Source organism: Protomyctophum parallelum, assembly GCF_964188405.1.
Source record: "Protomyctophum parallelum genome assembly, chromosome: 6".
Lineage (NCBI taxonomy): Eukaryota > Metazoa > Chordata > Actinopteri > Myctophiformes > Myctophidae > Protomyctophum > Protomyctophum parallelum.
Genome location: NC_139701.1, coordinates 13,960,727 through 13,982,235, shown reverse-complemented (window position 1 = coordinate 13,982,235; position 21,509 = coordinate 13,960,727). Strand labels below are relative to the sequence as shown.

At 41.4% G+C, this 21,509-nt stretch overlaps 2 protein-coding genes across 2 annotated transcripts in view; both read left to right on the top strand.

Annotated features, from left to right (window-relative positions):
* The first annotated feature begins 8,350 nt into the window (after window positions 1-8,350).
* uba52 (ubiquitin A-52 residue ribosomal protein fusion product 1) lies at window positions 8,351-12,192 on the top strand. The gene is made up of 5 exons (XM_083767362.1): window positions 8,351-8,386; window positions 9,088-9,199; window positions 10,190-10,276; window positions 11,488-11,590; window positions 12,029-12,192. The coding sequence occupies exons 2-5, from the start codon at window positions 9,097-9,099 to the stop codon at window positions 12,120-12,122; spliced, it is 387 nt and encodes a 128-aa protein (XP_083623488.1). The 5' UTR covers window positions 8,351-8,386; window positions 9,088-9,096; the 3' UTR covers window positions 12,123-12,192.
* A 6,050-nt stretch (window positions 12,193-18,242) lies between these two features.
* Window positions 18,243-21,509, top strand: part of homer3b (homer scaffold protein 3b) — an 83,184-nt gene continuing 79,917 nt past the window's right edge. The window contains exon 1 of the mRNA XM_083766441.1: window positions 18,243-18,745. Within this exon, the coding sequence (XP_083622567.1) occupies window positions 18,741-18,745 (5 nt within the window). The 5' untranslated portion in view covers window positions 18,243-18,740. The remainder of the gene's footprint in view (window positions 18,746-21,509) is intronic.

Here is a 21,509-nt window from a genome sequence, read left to right as displayed (position 1 = left end):
ATAGGGGGGAATTAAGGGCTGGGGCGGTGGCGGTGGTTTGCTCTTCACCGCGGCTCGTGACGTCATGTTGTAGTTCGGTGGTCACCTCACCACCGAAAATCCAGACTATGAATGAGCCTTTACAGTATAGCAGACTATAGGAACCGTGACTGATTGTACTGCAGTACTGCACTCAAGTATTCATTTCTCCTTTTCTTTTTCTCTATAGGCCTACTTTTACTTTATACTCCACTACATCTCAGAGGCAAATATTCTACTTTTACTACATTAACCACTTCAAGCCTATATACATTTCGGCCATTTGAAAATAACCGAAAGATTTTGATACATTTGAAAACTTGAAACGGGAGATTCTGCATGAGTACTTTCTTCTTTTAAATCTTGATACCAATTTATTCAAGTAAATGTTGTGTAGCCTACCAAACTTTTACTTGTAACAGAGTATTTCTACATTGCAGTAGGCATATTGATATTATACTTTTTCCACCGATGTGTATAATTAATTAGTCATCAGTCAGGTACAGTAAGAAACAAATCCTGTGTGGTGACCAGAGAACACACCTGACCTGCCAGTGTCACCAAAGGCCTCCCTGGACGTTGATGACCACGGCTCTTTAAAGTCATCCCCAAGATTCAGTTTCCAATGCGGTGCCACTGCAGCTGCACTTGTTCTGGAGCTGCTAGATCTGCTGTTTTCACTAGTTGTTGTAGGACACAAAGTATTATAGCATTCGTCATGTTTCTGACACATTTTACTGTATGCTGCTACTGTGCGTGCATTGCATTTATGAGGTGTCATAAACCAGTGGTTCTCAAAGTGAATTCCAGACACACCCAGAGGTCCCTGAGGAGATTCCATTTGTGTCACCAGCAAAATGTGCCAATATAAAATCAAAATCAATATACAATATAACCGTATGTTAAATACCATGACTATTTGCATATCTACAAGCTCACAACGCGTTGTAATGCAACTTGTTTTTTCTTTGGGGGCAAACTTCTAAAAAGTGTTGAATAATTTTAATACATTTTAACAACATAAATCTTCTCTTTTCAGATCTGCGGCCAACATTTTTGTGAACCACTGCCATAATCAATGACAAGTTACAAAGACTCTCCTCACACACCCAGAGACAGCTGTGTGAGCGAACGCTGCAGCATGAGTGGTCTCTCTCTCCATCGTCTTCACCTGATCGCCCATCGGCACAGAGGAGCTGGACTGCTAAACACATTATGACACAACAAATGTATTGTTATTGCTTTTACCTTTGCTACTATAAGCACATTTGTCACGCAAATGCTTGCACTTATAGTACTCGAGAACCGTTTTTAATACAGCACAACAGAGTATTTCTACATTGTGTTAATATGTGACAACTGTGTGCTCGCTGGGCGTTTGTTACCTTGTCCACAGGTTGGGGTGGTGGTTGACACTGTCCTCTGAAGGTGTCACCGTAGTGTGAGACTGCAGTGTCACCTCTGCTGTCCCCCCTCACAGTGCAACATCGCTCTGAAGCACACAAACAGAGCTGCTGGGTTTTATTGGACTCCAACAATATCTACGCTCACAGACAAATATTGCTTTTTCAGTGATTCTCTTTGGGATGGTTGAGGTGCTATAGAGCAGAGTTTGTTCCCCATCGATTCATCCCAAGACCCCAAATATAAATGTGTTATCTCCCCGTTCAGCTATTTCATCTATTTATTAAAAGGCCCATTGTTTGAAAATAATGCACCACTGTCATAGAAAGAACTTCAGCTCCTTTATGGTTCTCTATAGGTTCACTATACTGGTTCTTCAGCTTAGTTTAGTTACCTAAGGGTTCTATAGCACTATATAGTTATATATATGAAATATAACATGTTTAAGATAGGTGCTATTATGTATAGTTTCCTCTATCAAAAAAATGAACAATAACCACTTTTAGTGCGATGTTGCACCATTTGTGTTTAGAGTGTATATGCTGTTACTCATTCTGAAAGAAAGTTACTCCATATTTGACCCAGTGATGATGACCCACTTAAAGTTAATACCAAACTAATATATAGCCTGCCCTACATTATGAACTCAGTGAACTAAAAATAAAAAATAAATAGACAGTCAACTGCCAAAAATATGATTTTGGTTAATCAATCATTTGACATGGATCTGTACTCCAGTCCAGTGGCGTTTCCAGGAATTACATTTTGGGCAGGCAAGAATTACATTTTGGACAGGCAAGATGTGTTAATTGTCGTCTCCCCTTGCACAATCGTAGCACTAAAGGTTTTCAAAGAGATATACCTGCCAGACGAGTAGTATACAAAGGCTTGCATTTACCGTCCGCGACGGCCAATCAGCTGTCCACTAATAGTTCTCATGTCCTCTTTTTTTCTCATTGTATGTATTTTGGCCAGGCCAGAAATGGATTTGGACAGGCGGACGCCTGCCCTCGCCTTATTGTAGATACGCCTCTGCTGTACTCTTTGGGATCACTGACCTTATCAGTGGTTCTCAAAGTGGGGTCCGGGACCCCCAGTGGGGGTCCGGGGATCCCCTTAGCAAGATGAGTGTGAACCACTGGACCCTTACTGGACTGTAACTCTGAGTAATGTGGGTCGTGGTCCAATTTCATACCAAATTGAAATGAAAAGGTTTGAGGTCAGCAGGTCACCAGTGGTGTAAAGTTGTACATTTACTATAGTACCATACTTAAGTACAATTTCGAGGTATTCTTTACTGGTTCCAATTTTCAGTACTTTTACTTTTACTCCACTGTTATCTCTGAGGCAAATATTATACTGTATTATTTGTATTAATTGTATTATACCATTTGAAAACATTAGTTACTATAGTTACTTTGTAGATTTGGACTATTATTACAAAACATTCACACATTCACACCCTATACATTCCGGTCATTTGAAAATAGCCAATCTACAAGCTCCGAAGCTTGGTCTACAAGCCGATCTACAAGTAAGCTTATTTAGAAAACGTATGAAACGAAACATTCTGCCTACTTTCTATTTTTGATACTTTAAGTACATTTTGTACCAATACTTTTGTACTTTTACTCAAGCGAATTTTGAATTCTGGACAGGAGTAAGTTTTTCAGCACTGGAAGTCACTGACCCAGATGTTTGGCTGAGGCCTTAACCATAGGAGAGAGACAGAGAGGTGTGAAGGAGGCTCTGTGTGTGCTTTCTGGAAGCTTCTCCTCCGCCCGGCTCCACCTGAGGGCTCTGGCTGCGTGGGGTTCACTGGGACGGGTGGAGCTCTGGGTCTGCAACATGCGGTCCCTGGAGAGGCTGGAGCAAGGCTTACAGTTTAAAATAAACCTAATAAACTAAGCTAGAACTGACAAAACCTTTTTGTTACCTGAAATCCAAATAAAACAAGGCTTTGCACAAAAAAAAGGATAACGAACTTAACTTATAACTGCATTATGCGTAAAAAAAACTGTAAAGAAAATGTTCTCCGTTTTAGTATTTGTCAATATTTCATAGCATAATAGTCAAATATTTGGGGAATGGGGATATGAAAGTGTTAAGCCCTGTATTCAAAAGTTTTCCAAAATCTTAAAAAGTATTGGGAAATGTATCTCACAACGCTAAACTACCTACAGTATACACATAAAAACTCAAATCTAAATGTCCATACATTATAAACAAAAAGATTTAAAAAAGGAAATAAAAAACAACAAAATGTAAAATGCTAAACTACAAGAACCTCGAGCTGGAAGGGTGTGGTGGTGGTGGTGGTGGTGGTGGGTGGCTCTGGGGGTCTGTGAGCTCGGTCACCTCCCTGGACAAGGTGGAGGAGGTGTGTGGTGGGGTGTAGCTGTGGCTCTGCACGCTGAGCTCCGTCACCTCCCGGGGGTCCGCGTGCATCTTGAAGTTGGTGGTGAGTTTGGTCCAGGCCGGTGGGGTTTGACGCCTCGTCACCGCATGGGGGTGCCGCTGGAAGGAGTCCCCTGACTCTGTCCTGAACTCCTTGATGTTCCCCACGTCCCTGTGCGCCACCTGGGCCGGGGTGGGGAGAGGAACGGCCGGGGTCCTGCAGGGTGGGCTGGAGAAAGAGCCGAAGTCTGCCTGGAAACTAGAGTTGGGGAAACGGGCAGTGATGGAAGAAGTAGCCTACTTTTACTGAAGTTAAAGTATAACTGCATATATTGTAGAAATAGTCTGTTACAAGTACAAGTTCGGTATACAAGCTTTACTTGAGTAAAAGTAAAAATTTAAGCACTGTTTAAAAAAGATATGAAACTGGCCCAGGCCGTAGCGTAACGGTCTGGGCACCGGACTGGTAATCCAGTCGCAGTGTGCCGCGGGTTCGACTCCCGGACCCGACACGGCCTTTACTGCATGTCATCCCCCCATCTCTCTCCCGTTTCCTGTCAGCCTACTGTCTGTCCCTTCAAAAATCAATAAAAGGCGTAAGCCGCAAAAAAATATCTTAAAAAAAAAGAAAAAAAATATATGAAACCTTCAGAAATAGGGGGGAAAAGCTGATCTACAGACCTGCTATTTGTTTGACCTTGTTGAATATTTTATATTATAAACTAAACTAACACTAATAAAATATAAACTAAACTAAACAAAAAGTAAAAAAAAAAAAAAAAAAATGATAAATGCAAAACTCAAATAACCTTGTAGTGAAAGCAGCGCTGGGACCAGAGAATGGGATGTGACTGGACCGCAGGAAGTTGATGCCCTCCGGGGGGGTTTGGATGGGTGTTCTGACCACCACAGCCATGTTGGCCCCTCTTGCCTTACTGGATTATCCAGGGGAGCAACAGCTGTTCAAACTAATCAATATAATCAATAATAAAATAATAATAATCGATTAATGATCAATCCCTATTTTGGACATGGACATGGCATATATAGGCGATTTTTTTTTTATGTGTAAAATGAAAATAAAACTGAGAATAGCCGATCTACAAGCTCACAACGCATCGCAATGTGCAATTCTAACAATTTAAATAACTATATAATATATCTCAGTATAAAACAGTTAAGTGGTTCTCAATTATATAGTCACGCTTCTCGATTATTCAATTAATCGAAAAAAAAGGAATCAATAGAATTATCGCTTAGAATTAGAAAATATTGGATACTAACTTGGAGCCCAACTTCTTATCCTTACGCTGAATTACTGCTTCTATACTTTGTAGCAAGCTGCCCCATCCTCTCCTGAGCAGCGACTGTCCCTCGTCATGGCAACCATGATAACACAGAGATGATGATGTCAACAATGTGACTCATGACCGGGGAAAAAACATAGATCATAGATCAACCACCACAATAGAAAAACAAAAACATTTACAAACTTAAAATCAATTTTTGTAAGCACAATATAAGTGCAGTACAATCATTGGATGGCCTATAATGTTTATTGCAAGGTATAAAGGTCTGATCACCCCCCACAGAAATAAATTATTCATAGCACCCTTATTATTCATAGCATTCATGGATCCCTCTGTTCTGCAGTTACCAGTGGTGTAATGTAACTAAATAAAAATATTTAGGTATTTTTATTTTTTATACTTTACTGGAACTGGTTCCAGTTTTCATTATAGGTTATACTTTTACTTCTACTCCACTTTTATATCTCAAATATTGTAGCCTACTTTTTACTCCACTATAACCTATATGAAAACTTTCGTTACTAGAACTTTGTAGATTTTGTTTATTGTTACAAAAACATATACATTAACCATTTCAACCCTACATTTTGGCATTGTGAGCTTGTAGATCTGCTATTTTTCTAAATAAATAAATAAATTACATTAAAAAAAAAGTTCTACTTTTGGTATGCCTCTAGCCCTCTAAGTAGGCTACGTGTTTATACTAATACACTTTTGTAGGCTACTTTTACTCAAGTACATTTTGTATACCTGACTTTTACTTGTAACTTTTTACAGTATTGATACTTTTATTGAAGTTAAAAAAATAATGATAATGTGAATACTTTTTCCAGCACTGGCAATTATATACAGTAGTGTCCAGTCCAGTGTTTGACAGTTTGACCCATTGTTCACAATCCTCTCAGAGTTGTTACAATCCATATGGCTGTACAAGACATTGAAGACAGCATTAAAAGCGAGCTAATTAAGTTACTTTATACCTACTTTACTACCTTTATAATAGTCAAGGATGGGAGCTCTGCAATACGCACTAGCAACATAGAATAAGCCATGGCTAGGCACTACATACAAGCCAACCATGGCTCCCCAGCATCATTACGCTTCTGGGGTATAGAAAAGATCTCTACCTCTTCACGAGGTGGAGACATTATCAAGAAAGTGCTATGCAGAGAGGCCCATTGGATACATACTCTTAAACAAAAGCTGTATCTTTGCTGCATCAAAATGAATGAATGAATGAATTTTATTTGTATAGCACCATTCCAAACATATAGTTACAAAGTGCTTTACAGACAGGTTATAAAACAGTAATCATAAAAAACATCAAAACAACAAAACATCAGAGACAATAAAACATGAAGAAAATAACAGGTCAATAAAACAATTAAAAACAATGTTAGGAAAAACACTTGGCATACAGATGTGTTTTTAAAAGCATTTTAAAAGAAGGCACTGATAAGGGCAGGGAGTTCCAGAGCAAAGGTGCCCGAGCCGCAAAGGCCCGGTCACCCCGAGTGACCCGACGCGTTGCAGGAGGGACTATGAGGGCCCTATCCGATGATCTAAGGCAGCGCACAGGGTTATGGGGTTGCAGAAAATCTGTTATATAAATGGGAGCTAGACCATGTAGAGCTTTAAAAGACGGTCTCTGGGTCAAATTTAGTATTTCTTTATATAAAACATCTCTAATAAAGATGTTAAATAGATCTGTCTTTTTCCCGCCAATGGTCATTGTGTTCAACATAATCCCACTTTGAATATGTGTGCACAATATGTAGTAAGTAAGCCTTTGCTGGAGCCTATCCTATCTCCTGTTTCTGTAGCATGAGGAAGCTTGATGTACAAGTACACCCCTGGACATGATGTACAACTTTTCAAGTACACCCCTGGCCCTGGACATGACACTAGTATGTCACCAGGGATTTACCACAATCCAACCCCTGATGCTAGTGTGAACCCATAGTCATATTCTATGTAGGTATTTGGCATACAAGTTGAGGTATGACATTTATTATCACACAGCCTGTAACAAACGGAGATATCTAGTGGTGACATCAGGTCAATGTACAAACTCCATATATGGATATGGACGATTCGAATCGTCATCGCGACGGGTATTCGACAGCCTACCCTATATAAGAGTGGTTGTTGCCCTGAGGGTACAGGAAAGCTAAATTGTATACGCTCTGCGGCGGGTCCTCCTAACCCAGACAACCAGCTATAGTTTGAGTACCTTTTCCTTTAAAATAAATACGGTAAGTGTTAAATTGAACGGTAATTGTCATTTTATAATAATAATAATTATTATTATTAGAAAAATCCCCCCCCCCCCTTTCCTCTCTCTCTCTCTCTCTTTCTCTCTCTCTCATTAGCAGGCAACAGTGTAGCACTCTCTCTCTCTCTGTTTCTGGCACAACAGCGCCCCTACTGGTACTAATAGTCATACATACTGGTGCTCATTAACCAACACATACGTAGGCGGACGCCGGACACATAGGTACATACTACATAGGTGAACACGGACATTGCTGTTCCTTGGAAAAACATGCAGTGTTGTATGGGTCCACAATATTGCTCTTGGCCTAGGCCAGTAGGCCCCAAGAGCACGGTGAACCCATATATTTCGCCATTGGGTAGCGACCTACAAGCCAGGTCACAGAGCGATGCTTTGTGAGCTTGTAGATGTGCTATTTTCTGATGAATCTTTGGGGGTGAGTGAGAGAGAGAGAGAGGGGGGGGGGGGGGGGGGGTCGTGGTGTTCTATGTCCCAATTTAGTTAATTTAGTTAAATTTGGAACCAAATGGATTCCTCATGCAGTGTCAAATTGATTGTCAACCGTTTACATTTCGAGGACCCCCAGTTTGATATGCAGTCCAGTGGTTCTCAGACTCAACCTGTTTCATGTCAAGGGACAAGGATCCCCAAATTAACATGTATAAACATTTTTTTTGTTATTTTATATTATTTGTATTTCCCATGATGCTATATATAGGTCAGCATTGGTCCGAACAAGACCACACATTGAGAACCAACCCATTTTATTTATTTATTTATCTATGTATTAATTAATTTTGCTCCGGGACCCCCACACTGTAAAATCATCTCAGAGTCAGACTCGTAGTCGTAAAAGAGTCCATTTGAGGCCCATTTGAGGGCCCCGGACCAGACGTTGAGTAACAGCAGGAAATGAGCCGCTACAAGTTCCGCTCGTGCCGCGCATGCTCCCTCTTTCCGTGGAGGCTCAGCTGTCGGCCGGGTGGGTTCACGTCTCGTGCGCTCACATTTTATACGTTTTTACTTATTAATGAACGTACACAAACTGTTATAAACACACCGTTCGCTCTTCTTTAGAGTTTATATGACTTATCGAACCGTCGGCGGGTTGCCGTCACGCCGAAAATGACACTTTAAAGTAAACGTTAAAATCTACCCGTACATGTGGCGAGGCCTCGAGCTAATGCTAATGCTAACTGCCAGATGCGTACAGTGCACGCTGACGTCCGGACATTAATTACAGTTCTATATTAGATAATCCACCCGTTATTTGATTAACTAAACATAGCCATCACCTCTTAGCTTATTTTGTATTATACGGACTGATTATTACTTGTTCGAGGTTAACTCCATGAACCATAGCAATGCTAGCCAGCATCCCTAGTTGAGAGGTGAACATAAGAACAAAACATCATACTACAGTTTTATATAGCGTAAGAGAAAATGACATGTATAGCCTCCCGCCACTACTATGCCAGTCTGTCAGAGTGACTGAGTATAATCCAGTGGAGGCTCAGATAGACCCAGCTCTAGGAAGCAGAGCTGCCTACATGAATGGGCAACTCTGTGCCGAAAGACCTGGAACACTAATAACACTTATGACTCCGAAAATGGCAGATAAACAAGCGACGCGGTGTGAGCTTGTATCTATTTTCTCTTGATGGCTGTTTGTTTCTCCCAAAGCCTGTCAAGATGCAGATCTTCGTGAAGACCCTGACGGGGAAGACCATCACCCTCGAGGTGGAACCCAGTGACACTATTGAAAATGTCAAAGCCAAGATCCAGGATAAGGAAGGTATAATACAATTAAATTAAGCGTTCGATTTTTGGATGAAAGGATTTGGTGTAAAGGAGGAAAATAAGTGACCTATTGGGGATAAACACAAAGCCAACGTGTAGTAACTACTGCACTTTGACCGATTATGGGTTTAAAAGTTTCTTTCAACTACTCAGCCAGATGAGATATTGACAAATAAGTGATATTACATATTTACACTAATTGTATATTCTTAAGGTAATTGTTTATCCTATCAAATCACGAAGGCTCATTTTACTTTTGGGATATACAAGTCTCGTCTGTCAAAAACGTAGATACTTCACTTGGCTTTGTGCCCTACAATTTGTAGGGCATTATAGTGGGTTGTTAGGATGGACAGGATGGGTGGGCACTAAGGAAGAGTGGGCACCTCAGTGTTAAATTGGTATTTGGAATAAACAAGAAGCTGAAGTATAAAATTAGGTCTGATAATGTACCTGCATGTTCACATCATATACTAAACAGACCATTTTTCAAATGTTAATTTAAAAAAAACATTTTGGACAAAATGGCCAATTTTACACAGATGCCCAGATGTCCCTAGTGCACACCAATCCTGTATCTGGTGGGTTTAAATGGGTGGACCCATTCAATGCATTTATTTGGCATACTGCAAGTGTAGCCTCCCGCCACTATGCCAGTCTGTCAGAGTGACTGAGTATAATCCAGTGGAGGCTCAGATAGACCCAGCTCTAGGAAGCAGGGCTGCCTACATGAATGGGCAACTCTGTGCCGAAAGGCCTGGAACATTTGTTCACCCTGAGACAACCGCAGGTAATCGAGTTGATCTATGGTCCAAGAAAAGGTGCTTTTTAAAGCACTCTTTTCTGATGGAAGTGAAATTAAGAATGCATCTCACAACTACGTCAACCAATCATCACCATTTTGAGTGGCAACACCCACTGAACTGGAGATGGCTCATACTGGTTCATGATGGCTGTTAAAGGTTGCTTTTGTTTTGTTTTTCAGGTATTCCTCCTGATCAGCAGCGTCTGATCTTTGCTGGCAAACAGTTGGAAGATGGACGCACCCTTTCAGACTACAACATTCAGAAAGGTGAGATTTACTGTCACTAATGCTAATGCCCATTATGAAAATGCACAGATAAGTAAATAACCCAGTCTAGGTTCTGGTTCAAGGTTAACTCCATGAACCATAGCAATGCTAGCTTGTATCCCTAGTTGAGAGGTGAACATAAGTAGAACAAATCATCATTCTACAGTTTTATATATCACTTAATAATAAAAGCGTAAGAAAATGACATGTGTAGCCTCCCGCCACTATGCCTGTCTGTCAGAGTGACTGAGTATAATCCAGTGGAGGCTCAGATAGACCCAGCTCTAGGAAGCAGGGCTGCCTACATGAATGGGCAACTCTGTGCCGAAAGGCCTGGAACACTAAACACTTATGTTTAACACTTATGTGATACTTATGCAGTATCACAATTCAATAAAAGTATTAAGGGGAAGTCCTTAAAAATAATATTTATAGAATCTTCTCATCTGCAACTTTTGAGGCTGAAGAATTTGGTGAGCCATTGATTCAGCATGTATTCTTGTGTAGCCATATGTCTGTACTGCCTACTATGTCTGAGAACATCTAAATTCATTGGACTGCAGAGACTGCACTGTTGAATTGCTTATTTTGTTGTGATTTTTATTTTGTGTAGAGGGGTAAAAGGAGTAGAGCACTGGGGGCCCACCAGTCAACTTTGTTATAAAAATGTTGTGCAGCGAAAATGTCTACAAGCTTATTGCTCGATGTTGTAGATCAGCCACGTTCACCATTCTAACCCAAGATGAAGTTTTTAATCAGGACTGTTTAAATAAAGTTATGCTGTCCAAAGCATCATTTATACTCTTGCCATCAAGAACTGATCTTAAATGCAACACACTGTAGCCTTGAAAAAAACTACTTTTGGCAAGCACCAGACAAGTTTTGTCATGGATTATAAATGTTAGTAAGCATTGTAGGTGATATTTCTGTTTTAATTGGTGTTAAATGGTAATCATTGCTATATAATTTGTTCAGGGATTGCCCCTGTTGCTAGCATCTTGAGTAAACAAATTGTATTCAGGTGAAGATAGCAATTTAAACCAATCAGTAGTGATAACTCATACAGGATTATGTATGTTTTTCTTTTAGCTTTAGAGCTTTAACTTTTGAACAAACTTGTTTCCTATCGAACTGATCACTTACACCCCTTTAATCTTAAACTGTTTCATTAAAGCATGTTTAACGTTAAACCGTGTGCTCTCCTCCACCAGAGTCCACGTTGCACCTGGTGCTGCGTCTGCGTGGTGGCATCATTGAGCCATCTCTGAGGATGCTGGCCCAGAAGTACAACTGTGACAAGATGATCTGCCGCAAGTAAGTACAACAAAGATCATTGTACTATAGTATTATATAGCACTTACCGTAATGCAACTTTAGGAGTAAATGACGTGTGTAGCCTCCCGCCACTATGCCTGTCAGAGTGACTGAGTATAATCCAGTGGAGGCTCAGATAGACCCAGCTCTAGGAAGCAGGGCTGCCTACATGAATGGGCAACTCTGTGCCGAAAGGCCTGGAACACTAATTAGACTGTTACATGATTTCCCCCTTTGAAAAAATACTGGTAAAGCTATAAGTTTCTCATTCGATGATGTAAAATAATTTCAATGATCTTAAATGATTGCGATTAGATTATTTAATGTTTTGTTTGATCGGATGAAAAGCAACGTGAAACCATGTTTAGTCTCAAGGACCTTCAGGTCCATTCAGAAGAACCCATCCCCAACCATGACCCATGGCCTCTTGTGTTCCAGGTGCTATGCCCGTCTCCACCCCCGTGCGGTCAACTGTCGCAAGAAGAAGTGTGGACACACCAACAACCTGCGCCCCAAGAAGAAGCTGAAGTAGACAACTCGCATGGTTGTTTGCACGTTGTCCAATAAACGGTGAAACTTTGTTCAATAAATGGTGAAATGGTTCAATTGTTGTGTGAAATACTTTGATCATGTAGGTAAAGGTGGTTTAAATATACCTTTTTTTTATTGAAGCAAAAAGGTTTTTTAGGGATACTCAATTTAAGATCAGGGGCCACTCAGCAAAAGTCCAAGGGCGGCAAGCTAAAAATGACAGTATTCTTTTGAAACTATTTTATTTTGGGACAGACTACACGACTAGTCTAAAATTTCCATCTATAAGGCCAAACCTCAATGAACAAACATTTGATTAATGTTACAAAATGAGGCTACATATTCATATGTGAAGAGAACATGTAATGAACAGATTGTCACAGGCAATTCGGTGAATAACACAATCTTTGTTGGGATATTCATGTTTGATGGCAGCCTATAGTTGACCTGTATCAGTTGAGTGTGCCTGATGGGTTGTCAGGTTTTCCTTCCATCACCTCCAGAGAGTGGAGGTCACATACATCCATACAGCTGGGGAATGTGACATCATGGCTGCTGCTTCTGACTTCCCCATGAATGGATTTCCTGCTCAGCCCAGTCAGTAGGACCAGAACACATTGATTTTCTTCCAGTTTATTATACTCCTTGTCAGACAGTCTTGGTACAGAGCGCCCCCTTGTGATCGTAGACAATATGTTCTATGATGACCGGATTTCATCTCTGATGAAATTATGAATGCATTTATGTACCACTGGTATGACGGTATGTTTAAAATAAATAGTTGCAGCTGAGAAATGTTAAAAATCACACCCGTGTGAAGTGAGGGGCGCTAATATATTAAAGTAACTCATGTTTATTAGGTGATATAAAACAAATGTCAAAACAAACATTAAATGCCATTAACAATATGGCGTATGTTTTCCCTTCAGTTCATTGTCAATGGCGTTTATTAAATAAACATTGAACCTTTTGTATAGACCGATTCACAGAGGGTTTCCTGGGTGCGGCCATTACTGAGGTGTACCATTAAGTGCAACAGCACTGATTAGCTACACCTGGCCTATGGAGCACCTGCTCCATGGATTACACCTCAGTAATGGCCGCGCCCAGGGCACCCCTCTGTGAATCGGTCTATAGGATGGGCTAGCGCCCCTCAAATCACACCGGTGTGAATTGAGGGGTGCTCTTATCATACATAATCTCATTCCCGCTAATCACAATTTGCGTCCTCACCATCGTCTTCAATGTTTGTGTTTACACAAACACTCAACTGGCCATTCATTGACAATGGCATACAATGTTTGCGTGCACAGCCTCAAAGCTGGACATAGGGGCTATAGAGCGCCCCTCAAAAAACAGCACTTTAATTGTGGGCCTACCTATGAGGGCGGATTCTGCCATTGCATTTCAATGGGAATGGAGCTATTTTTTGCAGAAATCCGCAAATACGCAGAATCTACCCTCATAGGTAGAATATAAGTGCGGTGTGATCGTAGCGTACCGAAGTTTGTGCTATTGCCATTGAGAATGCATTGGGCATTTAAGTTAAATAACTCAGAAACTACAAAACATTTCAAAGTAAAAAAATTCAGCATGTGTCCACAGTAAGCTGAATTATAAAAAGTGTGAATGGAGTTTCTAGGTGAAAGAGATTTGTGCCAAAATCTGCCATTGACCCCCATTAAAAACTTCTCAAATTTGAACACTATTTCTAAAACTATGAAACGTTTCAAAGATTCCTTTTCAGGCAAACATGTCCACTGTAAGATGAACCTATTAAAGTTTGAATGGGGTTTCTACATGTAAGTATGTAGGACTAGTAGCGTGCCAAAGATTGTGCTATTGCCATTGAGAATGCATTGGGCGTTTAAGTTAAATAGAAACTACAAAACATTTCAAAGTAAAAAGTTCCAGCATGTATCCACACAGTAAGCTGAATTATAAAAAGTGTGAATGGAGTTTATAGGTGAAAGTGATTTTTTGATGTGCCAAAAGCTGCCATTGGGCCTCATTATAAATCTCTTAGATTTGAGGCCCAGGCCGTAGCGTAACGGTCTGGGCACCGGACTGGTAATCCAGTCGCAGTGTGCCGCGGGTTCGACTCCCGGACCCGACACGGCCTTTACTGCATGTCATCCCCCCATCTCTCTCCCGTTTCCTGTCAGCCTACTGTCTGTCCCTTCAAAAAATCAATAAAAAGGCGTAAGCCGCAAAAAAATATCTTAAAAAAAAAAAAAAAAAAAGATTTGAAAGCACTATATTTCTAAAACTATGAAACATTTCAAAGATTCCTTTTCAGGCAAACATGTAATTAGGGGGTGGCAGTGGCTCGGGAGGAGGTAGAGAAGCTGCTTTGGTTTGGAGTCTGAAGAAGGTTCCCAGTTGGAGCCACGGCTCTTCCTGGCTTGGTGTTCGAAGTGTCCCTGAGCAAGACACTGAATCCCTAATTGCTTCTGATGAGCATGTTTGAGCCTTGCTAGGCTGTCTCTGCCATGTGGTGAGTGAGTGAGTGAGTGGATGAACGTATTGCACATCGTAAAGCACTACGGCAAAAGACAGGTGGCGCCATGACCTGGTCCTGAGAAAGGTGGCAGAGGTGCTGGAGGGGTGTAGACGGGATAGAATGGTATAAGTTCTACCACCCCAAGGGGAACATCACATGGCTGTCAGGGAAGGCTGGGAATGAAGCATCAGGCCAAGCAAAATGCCCAGGCTTTATTTCCTCCTACTAGGAATGAAAGATGAGAAATGATCTGAGCAGGCAGCTCTGATTCACCCCCCTGACATTCTAGTGTGGTCCACCAAGGCAAACGCTGAATTCCTCAGTGAACATAATAGTACCACTGGCATTGGAGGAGGCAGGCACTAAGACTGCTGAGCCAGATAAACTGCTACAGTATGTGCTTTATTGTTGACATTTTTAAGTGGTGCAACCACTTCTACATCCAGCATGCAATGTCCGTGTAGCTGTGTACCTGTTTGTGTGTGTACCTGTGTGAGCACGAGTGGTGTGCGCATGCGTGAAATTGGAACGAGAGAAGTATGTGACATGGCTGCCACCTGCTGGACGCAAACGATACAGAGAAGAAATTGGAACGATACAGAGAAGAAATTGGAATGATACAAATTGGAACGATACAGAGAACCAATAGACGGGAGTTGCACCACTTGGTTCACACTGGTGTGATTTTTATTGAATGGATGAATCGCTTGAAATGAATCATCTCGTGTTCACGAGGAGTCCTTATGACACAATAAATAAAACAATGCAAACAAACAAGAGCTCTCCCCCATGCGCCATGCCACCACCTGCACAAAGATACATAAATAAAACACAAAGAAAGAAAGAAAGAAATCACTCCAATCAGCTCCAGAGAGAGAACTGCTTGATGCAGGTGTGCTCTGTGCACTCTGGACTGCCAAACTTGATGAATGTCCTCACGGTCAGGCCCTGTAGAGCAGATGGTCTGACTCCAGCCTGCATCACCGAGGACCACGAGATGAAACATCATCGCTGTCGGGCAGAAACCTCTTATCTCCATATTTTAACTTTTTATGGGGGTGTTTTTCTACTTTCCTTTTTGCATAAATTAAAATTGACACCCCAGTGACCCTACTACAGCGCCACACAAACGCATCAAAAGCAGAAGATGTGCAGATCTGCTGTTGCTGTTTTTGTATTTGAATCCTGAAAAGCAGCTTTTTGGACATTTGAGGTTTCCACCCGACAGAGACTATATGCACATTATACCTCGGGGAGGTAGCACACGCATGCACGCACACACACACACACACACACACACACACACACACACACACACACACACACACACACTCGCACATGATATATACATACATACACATTATGTATTCCCCACCGAGTCAGAGCAGTGGTCTGAAACAGGCCACTGAGCAACATGATTAGTTCATGTATGTACAGTAAGCTACAGGGAACACGGGAAGAAATGTGCTGCCTCGTGCATTCATGTTCCATTTTCCACTAAACTGAACGCTGCGTGCGTGCGTGATCACACCATAGCTGTGGTCTGTCTATGTTGAAGATACAAGCAGCGAGAGAGAATGTAAGCATCTATTGTGGAAAATAATTTATGTGTGTGTGTGTGTGTGTGTGTGTGTGTGTGTGTGTGTGTGTGTGTGTGTGTGTGTGTGTGTGTGTGTGTGTGTGTGTGTGTGTGTGTGTGTGTGTGTGTGTGTGTGTGTGTGTGTGTGACTGTGTGTGTGTGTGTGTGTGTGTGTGTGTGTGTGTGTGTGTGTGTGTGTGTGTGTGTGTGTGTGTGTGTGTGTGTGTGTGTGTGTGTGTGTGTGTGTGTGTCAATAATAGGATACAATCATTAGGCCAGTGGTTCTCGACCTGGGGCCTGTTTCACGAAACTTGGATTAACTAATCCAGGATTTAGGCCAAAGCCAGGCTTTTTAAATCCTGATCTTTACAGCCTGGTTTATTCCGTTCCACTAAAGCCAAGCGAGGCTCAGTTAAATAACTCAGAAACTTCAAAACATTTCAAAGTAAAAAGTTCCAGCATGTGTCTCCACAGTAAGCTGAATTTTACAAAGTGTGAATGGAGTTTCTAGGTGAAAGTGATTTTTTGAAGTGCCACTATCTGCCTATAAATGTCTCAAATTTGAAAGCACTATATTTCTAAAACTATGAAACATTTCAAAGATTCCTTTTCAGGCACACATGTCCACCGTAGGATGAACCTAAATAGGTTTGAATGGAGTTTCTAGGTGTAAGTATGTAGGACTAGTAGTGGGTGAAATGGTAATATGTTGTAAAACAATGAGTAATGGTAATATTTAGTATTTAGTTTTCACTTTTACAAAAAAATAATAATAATATAATATAATAATTCTTCTTAACCGTGCACTGCACTTGCACGACAGCAAACCTATTCATGGGGAACATTCACCAAAAGCAGCTGATCTACAAGCTCACAAGCTGTCATGATGTTGTGCAGCCTATATATTTTGGTTATTTGATTTTATATAGTGCTTAAATTAGTCCTTTAATGCAGACCGATACAAATAAGGCAACATAAACCCATAATAATTGAATAAATCTGGAAAACATCATTGGTTTGTGATCAGTTTGACTGCTTAATGAACAGTAAAGACATCAGGATTAGGTTAAACCTGGCTGTTAGCCTGGTCCGGAGCAGGCTAAATCCAAAGCATTAGTTTCCATGGTAACTAATGTAGCATCACTTTCATGAAACCGAATCAAGCCTCAACATATCCAGTTTAACTGGTTAAGTTAATCTGGCAAGATCAACCAGCTTTCATGAAACCGGTTAATCACTGATCCAGGATATATTAAACCAGGATATGTGTTAAAGCCCGGTTTAATCTCTAATCCAAGTTTCGTGGAACGGGCCCCTGGTTGACCCCTTTCTTTTATTTATTTATTTACATATAGTGTTTTTTATTTGTTGTGCATATATTATTATATATATCTTTGTATGCTACATTGATGAATTTAATGCATATAGGTCAAGGACCACAATGGAAACAAACCTTTTTGTGTTAGCCTTTTAGTCTGAACTGTTTAAGTGCCAGGGACGTTATCCCGTCTTATTGCCGTCTTTGTAATGGATGCCACGGGCGTTAAGACGTCCTCCCTTGGGAATTCTTCTATTATTATTATTTCAACCATATTTTGAAAATTCCTCTAATCTGGTGTACAGGTGATGACATGCACATTACATGCATAATAGAATTACAAATTCTTTCTTTCTTTATAATGGGTGAATTGGCACTCTCAGAGCCTAAACTGGTGACCACCAGGTGGCGCTGAAGTCTGACTGTTCCTCGTGCTGTTTATATTTCCGACAAATAAAGTATTCAATCATTCAATTATTATTATTATTATTATTTTGGGGTGGGGGGTCACAGCCTGTCTCAAAAGGTTGGGAACTACTATTGCATTTTAGACAAGGCATAAAGTGGAAAGGGAAAGTCACATTTTGAGTTCACCAACCAGGATCCGCCACATGGTGGCGGTGAAGTGCACATCATCATCCACACACCACATACACGTACATCCATGAATGGGACCAGACAGCAGTCCGCGGCTCCAGCAGTGATCTGTCTGGGAGGAGGAGGAGGAGGAACCTCAACCACTGCACAACTACAGAAGTGCTGAAGGCGATTTCATTTTGTGCAACTCGAGTCGACACACAGCTCAGTGCTTCAGGCAGTGTGTTGTTAGCGGGGACACACTTTCCGTCGATACTTCCTCAACTCACATTTAACTACAGCGCTAACAGGAGTCACGTTGCACACAAACTAGACGCTGTTTTGTCCTGCGCTTCGGCTGCTTGTGTCTGCTAAAACAAAGGAGCGGACGCGCTGCTGTAACGTTACGCTAACATTACTAAAACAACACTAACACAACTGTACTTCTGCTCTAGTCTGGAATTAATTCATTATCTCGGGTTTTTCTTTTTCTTAAATAACGAAATGTAAACGTGGAGGAAAGAAGACAGGGATCCGTTCAGAGACTAAAGGAGATCTGGGGAGGAATCCAGTTGGATCTCCAGTCTGCTTTTTATCGTCCCATAAAAGATCATCTTCCATATCTTCTCTCTGCACAACAGTAATGGGGTGAGTTGAACAACACTAGTATTCATGCTTCTTCTGTTCTGTGCTCCAAGGTTGAATCCTGCGGAGCTTCTTCTGTGTGTATGTATGCCACTTCGTACGACGGTGTCCCTTGGATGAAAAATAACTGATTTATACAAAGCAAACAAAGTCGTTTAGAGGGGGGACCCTGCGTTTCCTGAAATGTCAGCAGTGAAAATGGAGAAGTGGGGTTTTTTGATTTGTCACTTTCTATTGCTGCACAATAATCCTCAGTCAGGAATCAGGATTAACTATGAGAGATTGAGAGGGCGCAAAATGTAACTAAATGGACCCCGGTTTGCGGGTCCATTTGGCACATCTTGCCAAATTAGCTACATTTTGTACTGTGTGGGTTCCGTTTTGGATTTAATCCCGGTGGTTCTCAATATGCGGTCGGGGTCCCGCAGGGGTCCACTGCCCGTCTGCCCCCATATCCATATGTAATTACAGAACATGATAAGAGAAGAATGAGTGTACGGTAACTATTTAGATCAGTTTCACAGACAGACAGACAGACAGACAGACAGACAGACAGACAGACAAGGGGTCACACAACAGCCTTTGGCCTTGCCTTGGAAGATCATCATCATCTGTCATAATAATGACATAAAATATGTCATCTTGTATGGAGGCTATAAAACAACAGACTATGCCCCGTGGTCTACAGTTAGAGTAAGACCATTATCACCCCAAATCATATCAAGTTCTTAATTAATAATGAAAATGTTCAGAGATATACAAAAGATTTAATCAAAAATGGGGGGGGGGGTCTGAAATATCGCAAATCCCAGGATTAGATTATCTCCCTTTCACACACAGCATCGTGGTTCTCATGCTCAAAGCGGGCCAGGGGTCTCTGCATGGAGGGATTCCAAGGGGTCTCGGGGGCCCCCCAGGGGTCTCTGCATGGAGGGATTCCAAGGGGTCTCGGGGCCCCCCAGGGGTCACTGCATGGGGGGATTCCAAGGGGTCTCCAGAAAAAATGGTCAATATTGCATCACGTCAGTTTAACCACTTTAACCCTATTACAGGCTATTTGAAATAGCTATTTTCTTTAACAACAAACATCTTGTATGGTTGTCCCTGCCATAAAATATTTTCAGATGGGGGTCTTGTCTGTGGCCATTAATGCATATTCATTTGGGGGTCCTTGACATGAAAAAGGTTTCAGAACCATGAGTGGAATTTATCCCATGTCATGGATATTTCCACGTATTCCATGTATTTCCACGAGAGAACCTGACCTCATTTCATTTTCTTCATGGGTCTAGTAACTAACATCGATGACAATGTCCTTTTCCACGGTGGCAGTTAAGTGACCGAAGCATTAGCTTTGATATCCAGGGCTGTGGGTATATTTATAAATGTGATTGCTTTTAAAATGCTTGAATGCATTCCCGTTCGTTTATCCCATAATGGTGCGTGTGCACACACACACACGCGCGCATGCACGCACGCACGCACACACACACACACACACACACACACACACACACACTCACGCACGCACGCACACACGTATTGATTTGTCTGTTCCAGGACAATACTAAACATAAAATGCACAAATTACATTTAAAGGCGTAATATGTAGCTTTGCACCGTGTTTACATAACGCAACAATAAATACATGTCTTTACCCATCACCCCCCTCTATACCAGCAGCAGTTATCAGCCACTGGAGTAGTGTGGTGGTGTTTATCTGCATAAGCATTAAGCACACTGTCCTCTCGCTCGCTGTATTTTGGTGTTTTCACTGTTTGTTTTTGGTAGACCGGGATGTTTCAGGGCAGCCTAAACAAACTGTGAAAACACCCAAAAATAGCGAGATAGAGGGCAGTGTGTTTCTGCAGGTAAACACACCACCACACCACTCCAGTCAGTGGCTGATAACGGCTGGTATGGAGGCAGATGATTGGGCACAAATATTAGTTATGTACTAAATAGTAATACAGGGAAAAGTTTCATACTCATAATTATATTTGCCCCCAGAATAGGGACTCCGAAGTGCATGTCATAATCTATACTAGTATACATGTATACAATAGGCAGATGTTTTCTAACTTGAACTAAGCCTGGCATTATAGCTTTTAACATAAAGAAGAGTACCTTGGAGTTTGTTGAGAGGCACTAGCCCCTCCTATGTCCAGCTTTGAGTGTTTGCGTAAACACAAACATTGAAGACAAAGTTAATTCCCATAGACAGTTTGAGGGTTTGTGTCAAAACAAACATTGAAGACAAAAGTGAGGACGCAAATTGTGATTGGCCATAATGAGATCTGATGACGTGTGATGATAAGAGCGCCTCTCACTTCACACAGACACAGGTGTGATTTTTTTATATATGGATTTTTTCCCCCCGCCATCTGAGCCAAAGAGCTTCTTCTAACAAGTCTTGAACCGAACGGTGTAGCCCCTCTTTTCTCTCTCTTCTGTGCGGTCAGGTGTATGTAACTATGGAGTGTGTTTGACTGACTGCTCAGGCCGCTGCATGTGAGGCCTCGGTGAAGATAAAGCCATTAACAGTGATAGATCTATGCCTCGTTGAATTAATAATGTGATGAGATTTAGTCCTCCTGCGGGAGAGGAGCCTGTGAGAGAACAATGCGAGATGGACTGAAGAAGATACTGATGATGATGAGCCACTTCGTCTCTTGTCCTCTTTATAAAAGGCCCTGAAAGAAACCATGAATTGTTTTTGCTGGAATAATAAACTTAACCTTTGTTTAACTGAAAGAAAAACGTTGTC